The sequence below is a fragment of the Anneissia japonica genome, unplaced genomic scaffold, assembly GCF_011630105.1.
Source record: "Anneissia japonica isolate Jap-2015-1 unplaced genomic scaffold, ASM1163010v1 scaffold287845_len271631_cov178, whole genome shotgun sequence".
In the NCBI taxonomy this organism is placed as follows: domain Eukaryota; kingdom Metazoa; phylum Echinodermata; class Crinoidea; order Comatulida; family Comatulidae; genus Anneissia; species Anneissia japonica.
In genome coordinates, this window is record NW_022735743.1 from 164,412 (window position 1) to 176,478 (window position 12,067).

At 32.4% G+C, this 12,067-nt stretch overlaps 1 protein-coding gene across 1 annotated transcript in view; it reads left to right on the forward strand.

Moving 5' to 3' along the window:
• The window catches only part of LOC117116680 (alpha-catulin-like), a 58,427-nt gene that overhangs the window by 27,360 nt on the left and 19,000 nt on the right, over positions 1-12,067 (forward strand). The window contains exons 2-4 of the mRNA XM_033260769.1: positions 4,829-5,018; positions 5,607-5,902; positions 9,325-9,414. Coding sequence (XP_033116660.1) covers positions 4,829-5,018; positions 5,607-5,902; positions 9,325-9,414 — 576 coding nt within the window. The remainder of the gene's footprint in view (positions 1-4,828; positions 5,019-5,606; positions 5,903-9,324; positions 9,415-12,067) is intronic.

Below are 12,067 nucleotides of genomic sequence, written 5' to 3' on the forward strand. Positions count from 1 at the left end.
TAAAAATTCAATCTTGATTCTGAAGTGGCAAGCTATTCCCAGTACTCTCACGCTTTAACGCTTTATAACAGACTGCTCTTCTCTCGATTTATAATGCTAGCCTACAGATCCTCTGCTTCACTGAGACCAGTCTTTCCCAACATTCATAGGTTCTTCTGAGTTGTCAGATAATAATATAATGTAGAGGAAAGGACAGATGGGATCAGAATCATAAGAATAAAATGGTTAGATCTGAATAGTATTGAAACATAATGTATTTAAAGTAAAGCAGTGCATGTGCATTTTTACTAGATAGAAATAATTTAAAAGGTGGGTGACAAAACAAATCAAATATAAAATCAATGTGCATCCTGTTACTGTTACATGATTTGCTATTACTGTATCTTGTATGGCTACATTAAAGTATGTTTGAATGGAACAAAACAAAAATCAAATATAAAATCTATGTTGTTAAAATGTGATTTTAAAATTATTCATATATCATGCTGTGCTTATCAAAAATGAAAATATGTAAACGCCCATACTATACTTGATTGTTTTTATTTCAGTATAGCTACATTACAGTGCCATACCTGCTTTTTGACCATAGTATGTACAATTACATGTGCTCTACATGTGTACAGCCATTGACCATTGTACAGTTTGCTATGTACTGTATGATAGACAGTTTGTATGTTGAATTACTTTAGTTGAAGCCTGCATGGTCAAAGATAATATACCATATGCACATATGTACTATACTATATAATATGTATTAAAACTATATTAAGTTAAGTGGGCCGAATTTGTCTGAATTAAATTTTAATCATAAATAGGCCTAGACCCTAGTCCTAAGTAGCATAGGGTAGGCCGTGTAGTAGAGTAACGAAAATTCAGATTTGTATGCTAAAGCCTGGCTTCAGAAAAGTTAATTTAAAATCATGAATCCATTAATATAGTACAACGTACCAGTAATAAAACTTAAATATGCGATAATATGTTTTAAAAAAGACAAAAATATTGCAAATTATATCACAAAACATCTGACTGACACCACCGCCCAACCAAAAATGGCTCTTGTAAAAAGAGTGACTTTTCCGAAGCTCCTTCCTGATAAGTCATTTTCACAAAAAAGGGGTGTGCTGGTTAGAAACTTTTTCAAATAAACTAATTTTTATGTACTGTAGATCAAAAGCCAATCAAATTCTGAGTTGATTGATAATTATAGCTTTTTTAAAAAATAAAGTATTCTAGGGTGGTACTACATGTTTCTAAAGTGAAAATTTGTATTCAAAATAAGGTAAAATCAACAGCTCATGTTGAATAACGGCTTATCTATTTTGACCTGTGCCGATCCTTCAGAACACCTACCCTACTCAACCAACATTAGCATAATCTGTAGGTAATAAAATTTCAAAAATTTTGGTAGGTTACAGTATATACCTTTACTGAATAACAATGAGAATTTTTAGAGCCAAAAAACTTGTGAAAATCAGTTAATTTTAATCGTTTTTGCGGTATCAACAGTCCTGCTTATGTTGCAAAAAACAAATCATATTGTGAATTAATATTTGGATGAATTCAGTATTTTTTCTAGTACCATTCCCAAACAAGTTCCAAATATATGACTAAAACTTAATTCAGATATGCACAATTTGCTAATGACTAGTTTGATCACTTTAAACTTTTTGATCAAGCTAAATGGCTGGTTCAGATTGACCTTTTGATCAGGCCACGATCGATTGGGAGGAAAAACATGAATGGTGAAATTAGTAAATAATTAAAATCACCTGAACATGCATTCGTATATGTAATCTGATTTAACCTCATAAAGACAGGTAAAGTACATCATAATATTAGAAAACTGTTTAAATTTGGGAAAGCCAATAAGCCAAATTTTATATTACGATCAAAAGGCAGATCAAATAAAACAATGATGACAAGAAAGGGGAGGTCAAGTCAAGGAAACGGAGGGACAAGTTCTTGTAGAAAGTATGGCAGGCCCAAAAAAGGACAGAAAAAGAACCTAAAAATATATATCTACTGTACTAACAATAGCAGATAATGTAGATCACAAAACCACAATACTATTGATTGATTTACAGTAGTTTATAGTGCCATGAAAGTTTTCTAATTTAAAAAATGTCTTTAAAACACTATCTGAAGTCTGCACTTTGTTTCATAATTTAATGAGTTTTTGTCACATCTTCAAATTATATTGGTATTTGTACTTTTTCTAAGAATTTGTGCATGAATTAATATTTCATTATTGAAGCAAACTAATCAAAACAAAGTCATCCTTCCCTCGTGCATATGATTATTACACTCAAATGAAATGTTAAGATTTAAAGATGAATAAGAAAATATCGACTTCATCTTGGATTGACAACAAAAAACACTTGGGGTTTAAAAATGCACTCTTTCACTCTCATGTGATATCAGTTGCAAGCTTCCATTCATTTTTCAATCAATTTTAAAAAGTTAAAAATCCTGAGCACTTTCTGCTAAGATTGATTATGATTCACTTATTTTTAATAACAAAATTTATGCAAATCACTACTTCCAGGCTTTTCAAAATATGCAAAAGATTGTTGAATGCTTTGTAACAGTAATTTATTAATTTTATGTGTGTGTGTGTGTCTTCCCAGCAGATAGTGTTTCATATTTTCCCTTTCCTCATGCATTTTTTGTATGTTTTGCCTGAATATTATTATTATTTAATAGTGAATGGGGTGGTTAAGCTTAGATATTAATATTATTGAATTGTTATAAGCTACGATAGCACTGTTGATGCAGACATACTGGACACTGTAGTTGTGTCAAGTGGCGGATCCATGAATTCTTGAAATAGACGGGGCCACCACTTTGGCACTTATAGATGCTCGAAAATGGAACTCTTGGACTTAAATTTGAATGTAATTATCTCTTTTTCTATTAAAAAAAATGTATGGGCCCTGGAATATTTGCACCAGCACCCCCACCACAAAACCATATGTGGTGTCATGCTGCTAGTTGCAAGTCATGGTAGTCTATAGACCATTTTATCAGATTTATTTTGAAACAGCGCCGCCAACGTCTCGAAACTCACTGGCGGACTTCCAGCGGCCCAGCCTGAGCAGCTGGCTAATTACAAGTAGCGAGCACTGTGCAGCGGATAGCGCCACTACTGTAGGCCTTTGCTATATAGCAGCAGTAGACAACAGATACGATCTTGCTAATTACTGTATGTAAACATTGAAATAGCTTTTTAAGTCATAGACTTGTTTTAATATAAACTTTTTGTGTTTTTTCCATTTTGAAATATTTGTGCTCGTTAGTTTAGTTTCATCGTTGATCTATGATTTTAACTACATAGAGCGAAATGCTAGGCCTCTGAAAGTTCCTCAGTGGTAGTTGCCAGGTTATTGGAAATTTTTATTTCAAGTTTTGCAAAAATGGTCTATAAAGCAGGCCTTTTTTGAGAAACATAGAAGGTGATCATAACTATCGTTTGGTTAAGTAGGACTGAATGAGTTCCATTAACAACCTGGGGTGCACTCACGTGGAATTGACTCAGTGTTAAAATCGGTTAATATCAGATAATATGCACTGCAGTGTTTTGCATGAATGAGTATGTAATTGAATTATTATCTGGACCTCTCATGATGAAATGATGCAGCGACTTTATGATTTCAGGATAGTATTAAAGTAGAATATTTGCGTGAATTGTGCATAGGGAGGGGGCTCCTTTTAACATCTTAATATAAAAAGTAATGTTTCCACGAATACTATGATCTGTACAAGGCCAAATTCATATCCAGTGATACATAGATGGTTCAATGCAAAATAACTTGGTGTACCAAGGAATTGCACAACTAATTAACAAGTTTAAGTTCTCGTTATTGTCATGACTTTTTTACAGCACTGAATTTTAAAACCCAAGATATAATGTAACAAAGCAAAAGACATCATCATCCACATTTAGAGTTTGTCATTCAAAAGCCTGATGATACGATAAAAACCTGTGCAGCATTGATGAGAAGTCATAAGGGAAAGTCGTAGATTGGAGGCAGCAAAAGAAACATGATAATTCAAAGATCAGCCAGACCATTCTGAAGCAAAGCAGGGCAGGATGGGGGGGAGGGGTTGGGTATAGGGGTGTGTGGAGGGGAATAGCTTGAAGAAACTATATAGGAGTATACAAAAGTTGGTAGATAGACTATAGAAGATTAATGCATCATTAATAGTGTATGATGTGTTCTCTGAATCTAAAGCATGCTTGGTTTAGCAAAAAACAACCACCCATAAATTTTAACTTGGTGGAAATGTTGTCCCTATGTAAATAGAGTATTTTGTTGTATTTGAAACCTCCTTTAAGTAGCAAGACTTTAGCATTTAAGCCACATTTAAAGCTTCCTACGCATTTTTATCTTGTTATTGAAATTGCGTGGAAGGCCTGGCTATATAGTTATTTTTCACAGCATAATGTGGCACAAGGAAGGCTTTGCTCTGTGCCAGCCCATTACTTTTTTACTAAGCATACTGTAATTGAATTTGACTTATATTCACACTGGTTTACAGTAGGAAGAACACTTTGAATAATTTGAAAGATAAACTTTTCCAAAATCAAGCAGTGAATACTCTCTACCTACTGGGATTATAGTACATACATCAGTATACTCACTTATGATGATAATGATTTTTAAATCATTAAAAATTTCACAGTTTGAAAACTAGTGTACGAGCTTATGTTCTGCATTTCCTATCTCTCACATTAATAGCCTAGTTCATTTTGAATGGTTTCCAATAAAAAATTAAAAATGGTTTCCAATGCAAATTAAAAAAATATAACTGTTTTATTTGTTTACAGATTACCACACTGGTGAACCATAAAGAAAAACAACGAGTATCAGAGAAAACCTGCCAAGCGATAGAACGTGTTGGGCAAGCAGTGAGGCTTGCTGTTAGCAAATTTGTGTCTGTTGGAGAAGCATTAGGTAAAGAAAATACAGAGATACAAGATGAGCTTCATGAGGCATGCTCAGAGGCACAGGTTGCAGGTAAGTTGTTAAACTGATAAACATTTACATTGGTGATATAATATGGCTAATTTTCTTTTCAGGAATTATCATCAGCATTTTGAGGCTTTTTTTAATTAGGAATTATATAATTATTATTATGATCATCACAGTTGTCATCTCTGCTTCTACAATCTTTGGCATGACTGACTATACCATCATTAGAAACATCAATCATTTTAATAGCCATCGTAATTGTCACTCATTGTTGTCACCACTCATTCATGGTTGTTGTCATTGTCATGGTTTTTCTCTCATTGGTATCCGCAACATAGTTGTCATCATTTTCATTTTAATAACATTTTGCATCCCCTGTTCAGAGCTCGAATGCAGAACAATATGACACAGTGGCGCAACCAGTACTGTAGGGTTTTGCATTGTGCTTCACGCAAAAGCAAATAATTGTAAATTAATGGAAATAATTGGCAAAGTAAGTTTAATTTAGATGTTAACAACCAATTTATGGTGTAGTCATAGCCATTGATATCCTCTGTCCCTAGTTTTGCACTTTGTGTAAATATTCTATTCAACACTCCACTTTTCAAAATCTGATATACTTTCTTAATGTAGGTAATAACATTGCAAGGTTGACGGACACAAATAGTTGGCTTTCAGTCACTATGCAGAACTCGACGGACAAGAACAGTATGATCAAGGCAGCCAGGGGGCTCCTGTCGGCAGTCACCAAGGTGCTGTTGTTAGCTGACAGAGTGGTCATCAAGCAGATTATAGTAGCGGAGCAGAAAGTAAAGAAGAGTTTAAATAAACTTGAAACAGTACGAAATTTCACGGAGTTTGTCCAGTTATTTAGCCAGTTTGGAAAGGAAATGGTAGAGTTAGCTCACCTTACTGGGGATAGACAAAATGTACGTATTTTTGTTTTTTATAAATGTTATATTATTATTGGCTTTTAAAAAGCCATTGATTTTGGTCTGATTTTAAACTTATACTTTTTTTAACCTGTTCCAAGCAAAATAATTATGGTGAAAATGCACCAATTAAAATATTATGTAATTCTATTATTAACTAGTCTAAGTGGTTGATGCACTTCAAACTAGTTGCTGTTAAACATAAATTTGCTATATAAAATTCATACACAACCTTACTTTTGAGTATGTAGAATTCAAGTAAGTTAGTCATAAAAGAACCATCAACATCACAAACATAGACTTAATAAATCCACTGGTCTTCAAGAATTGAGTTCTACTGTATATTGTAAAGGTTACAATATACATACGCAACCTTCCTCTTGAGTATGTGGAATTCAAGTAAGTTTAGTCATAAAAGAACTATCGACATCACAAACATAGACTTAAAAATCCACTGGTCTTCACAAATTGGGTTCTACTGTATATTGTAAAAGTTAGAATTTGGCACTTTACCCTATCTGTCTCATAGCAGTCTCTGTGGCCCCTAATTTGTTATGTATTTTTTTTAAATTAATTAATTTCAAACATCAGTTTTAATGAAAATGTCTATGTCTGTATACAGACAGTAATTAGTATTACCTCTGCCAAGGAGATTATATTTTTACTGCTGTTTGTAGCAGGATTACACAATAACTAACAAATCGATAATCATAAAATTAATGAAATAGTAGGCCTACATTGGTTTTAGAAGATGGTGATTAAATTGTAGATGAAAAGGTCAGGGTTAAGGTCATAATCATTTGAATAATATGTTAATTTTAAAAAGATTATGAATATCTGTCAATGGATCATAAACTTTAGTGGAATGATACATGTTAGCCTGGTTCACGTCAAACTTAAGTCTAGATATAGATCCACTTATCTAGACATAAGTTCGATGTGAACCAGTTGATTATGTCTAGATAAAGGCTTAAATCATGTATCGATAAGCGACTTAACATAACCAGATTAACGGTAAATATCCTGCTTAACAGTAAATTCAACTCGTATTAAAAGGACACATGATACTTAACGTATGTATCTAAGCTGCTGTTGTCATACCAGTTGTTATCTTCATGCTCCTGGCTAGAAACAACATACTTAAACAATGATAACAAAGCAGCAAAGTAGTCTCATATCCGCATGGTTTTCAGACATTATTTGTAATATTATCAGTAAAAACCCGGTAAAACGTCCGTTTTACAAATAGTCGATTTCACGGATGATCTTTGGAATACCCCATGGTACTACTAAGGAGTACGTAAAATAGATGTCTTATAAACAAGCCTTTCCACCACGCTGATTTTCTGCCTGGTCTTTCAACAATTCCTGTTTAGGGACATCAACGGCCTCAAAGCTGGCAGGCTGTTTATCTGGCTCTAATCCTGGCATAGAAAGCAAATAGGGAAAATCGTATCATTTCAAGATTTAGATATGCAGGTTAACTTCGATGTAAACCACCTAGGCTGTTGGCCTAAAGAATAGGTGATGACATTTTCAAGTGAAATAGTCAAGGTCATAATGAATTTTATTTTTAGTTCGATATACTGTAGGTATTAAAGCACAGGGGAGTGACTGCTCTAGTTGTTATTTAAATCAATTTATTTCAAATTTTGTAAACAAAACAGTACACTTCTTGATATAGTACTCTAATACATACAGTGTAAACTAAATAATTGATTATTAATATCATTACCAATGTAATATACACATAATAATATAGAATTTGTCATTTCTACCAGCTCACAACCATTTTTAGATGAATAACAAAATAGTAACTTATAGTTACTTTAGGTTTGTGTAGTTTCAATTATATTTATTATTGTCTATTAAGTTATACTGAGTCTAGATTATTAGTGATACACGTATTCACTGATAGTCTGTCCTCAATGAGTGCCGGATATTAATATAGTGGCATACTTGTGTATGCAGTATTTTATATATGAATGTTTTATTGATCAATTTTATTTCTTAATTATTAAATGATTTCACCATAGAGTTCACCTGAAGAAGTGATGAAAGATTGTTTTTAATAAATATGTAAATCTAAATGGCTGTTTTCCTACTGAAGCTACAGTATAATACTAATAATATATCTGTGTCTTAGATGGCATCATACGATGGCCTCTATGTACTCACATGATTACATAGTCATTGGATCAAACACCTATGAAACACATACAGTAATATCTCCCATTTACGGTTTCTCGTTTTTATGAACCCAATTTCCGGTGATGACGTCATTACGAAGATCGTTTTTAACTACAAAAGCATTTAAATTGTATAATTAAAAGTTTTCAAAAATAATATAAAATGTTAATCAGCTAAGGAAAAAAACCAGTAAAGTGACATAAAATCAAGTTTAAGCAAGAAATATTAATCGTTTTCAGCCGAGATATATTACATTTGAGCTGTGCATGCTTCTTGTTCAAGCATACTGTACAGTAAATCTCACTTTTTGTTCAACAACTGTCAATATTATTAGTATCATCATATATTATTATTGTGATTATTATTAATATTTGTTATATTATATTTCATCGTTTTAAATTATGACTTCAGTTTTATCTTTATATATTTAGTTTAACAAATTTTTAGGAAGACTTTAATATCACATAACCATGTATTTACTATTAATGATGAATTGACCCATCTGATTGGTAAAATCATCTATTTACTGTATAATAATTCGACAGAAAACAGTAAAATCCAAGTCATATTTCGTGAAAAAATTTTGCTCGCGTGGCAAGATTTAGGCCTACCTAGCCCTGTACTTTAGAGCATAGAACTAGGCCTACACTCACCACACTGAGATGCTATGAAAATTTGAACTCTCTGAATCACAAATTTTCTCATTTACGGACTCTGTTCGGACGGAGGGGTACGTAATTGGGAGATGTTACTGTACTCAGCTCCATGGAGGATTAGACTTGAACCCTGATTTTGTGATGGGATGTGCCACATTTTTCCACAATATCAATGAATACTTGTTGACATACTTTATACACAGCATTGTTCACATTTTGTGGTTGTTCTGTGACGAATGAGTAATGGTAGGGAGCTTTCGATTGCACGACGACGGTAGGACGTAGAACGTAATAACGTCAATAAAAGTCATCTGCACATGCGAGAATGTTAAGGTCACCTCGTCGAGTAGATTCTGGAACGCAATTTGGCTAAATCTACATATGCAGAGTACGTAGGACGCCAGGTAGGACGGTCACACGTGAGTGATTCTGTTCTAGCGTTGCGTCATCGCACAAATCAAGAGCTCCATACTGATTGAATATGTTGACAAATTTGATGTAGCCTTTCACATTTTGTGGCTGATTTACGATTTATATTAGAGAAATGATGGAATGTTTTCTGTTTACTTTTAGGATTTAAAAGATGAACGAATTCGAGCTCAAATGGCAGCAGCAAGAGGAGTCCTAGAAAAATCAACAATGATGTTGTTAACTGCTTGCAAAGTTAGTAAATTACACAGATTTTTTATATTAATAATTGGAATTTTAGATTAAATAATGAAGTACCACAATAAGATCCATCTTATCATTTGGCAAAGAGCAGATATAAAATGAAAGATTAGAGACAAGTACAGGAACTTGATTGCAGTCATATGTCCCAGAAGTCACAACAGGGAAATTATCACTCATTGAGATACTGAATGGTATTTAGAAAAACTTTAGTTGCAATCCTCTGAGGAACATTTGCATGTTCCTCAACATTGTTGTTAACTAACATTGTTATGTTGTTACAGGAATATTCAATGAGAGACAGTAGACATTATCGTATTCATAATATATTTTGCTATTATATCATTTTTGTCATCAATCAATGTAAACATTTTAAAATTTACCTTTAATCATCATCAAAATCCCTACCTATCAACTTACAGTATCATATTATGCATCACCATCACCAACATTATCATTAACAACATCTTCAGCAATAACTGTCAATATTATTAGTGTCATCATATATTAATATTTTTTTTAATTATTATTTATATTTGTTATATTATATTACCTTGTTTTAAATTATGACTTCAGTTTCTTCTTTATATATTTAGTTTTTCAAATTTTCATGAATATCACAAACATGTATTTTAACTATTAATGATGAATTGACCCATCTGATTGGTAAAATCATCTATTTTGTTTTTGTGGAGGCACCTACTGTCAAAATGTGTTATTGCTTGATCATAAAGACTTCTTGTTAGAAAAAAATGTAATTGTGGTGTGAGTAGAACATTAATAGAGAACATTGAGAATGATGTTGCTTCCATTAAATTTGTTGTCATTTAGGGAGCGTTTATTCGAGGGGAAAAATAAATGCCTCGGGGTGTTTATTTGAGGAAGCGTTTATTCCAAAGTAGGCTCTAGAGGGAGAGTTTATTCAAAGCAGGGCATTTATTCGAATAAATGCGGTATTTATATTTGAGAATATTAATTGTATCATAAACAAAATTATATTGACCAATGTCCTATGTACAGGGATATTTAGTTATTTATTCTAAACTACACTTATGTCAGTGGCACTCTTCCAAAAGGAAGGTGCGTCCAAGATAATATTAACAGTATAAAATCATTTGATGTAAATATAATGATGATTGAACTGAAATAGCAGTGCCTGGCCAATGGGCCATGTCAGGTTTTAAACTATCTTTATGGAGTAGCAATAAGAGAAAAATTATTAGCTGTGCAAATTTTGTTTCAAAATGATCAAGCAAATTTAATTCTTAACCACCAGTAGTGTACCAGACTAATTGGTGAAGCTGTAACAGACAGGATTGTCAAATTCTAGCCAAAATCAAAATTCCTGGATTACAAGAAACCTTTTACAACATTTATACCCTAATTTGAAAAATGGAATGGCCCATATGTTTATAGTCTTCCTTTTTATCCTAGAACTATTGTATAACACAATAATTTTGCTTGTTTTTAGTTTATTTATTGCGTTTCAGGTAATTTAAAAGCCTTTAAAAGAGTTTTGTAGACAATTCATTACCTTTTATTTCCCAACTATGTTCACATATTATATTTTTGCTAAGATGTCTTATTTATAGATGGAGTACTGTTTCATTATCGACCTACAATGTAACCAAGGAGTTATGGTTAAATTGTGTATGTAACATACAAGGCTTGCCATTCCAAAAACTAGCACCAGTGACCAAAAAATGAAAATTGACTTCATCAGTAAATTTCCCGTCTGATTAAAATCGAAATGGTACTGGGTTTGGTCTACATGTGTTTGTGCTTTGAACAGATCATTCCATTTTTAGAAGCCTTTTTAGCAAGGTTTGTCTATGTCGAATCTATAAAATTGATTAGATCGAAAACTTGTTTTCTTAAATATTAATGAATAGGTAAGGATTACTATATCCATTTTTATATTTACTGCCACATTCTTATGCTAATTACTCAGTTTAACTATTACTGTACCAACAGAATGTAGGTAAAAATGGCCCCGGTAAAAATGGCCCCAAATGACAAGTAGGTAAAAATGGCCCCAATGAAAAAATACAGTAATAGAAATAATTTTTTTTTTTTTTGCTTCCATTGTTTAAATACTAGCTGTAAAAAGCAAGAATTGAATCAATAACAAATACAGTTACACAACAGATGCAAATAATGTACTGAGAGATTATCGGGAAATAATGGCCATTGAATAACTTTTTTGATAGTAAGCTTTAAAAACGTTATTTCACTAACAAAGTAGAGGAATGACATACATACAGTACTTCAACTACCAAAACATGCAAATCAAATCAAATATTGTTTTTAAAGTAAACTGAATAATTAGGAATTAGGCCTACATTTATTTAAGCAACTTATTTAAATTGCATACTTGGATTTTACTCCCTGCCAACTAAATTTAAGTGCCTAAAACTGTACTAAATAATGTAAACTGAGATACTATATATATACATATGTAAATATGACAATTATGCTAAGAATTAAAATGGCGTGTAATTGTGAGGGTAGGGTAATTATGGTAGGATTAATTCGTATTTCTAATTCCTACAAACCTCCCAAAACACACTGTAGAAAACCAAACAATTCAATTGTGATTGACTCACTTGGTATATCAATAAGAAAATTAAATATTCATAAGAACCTA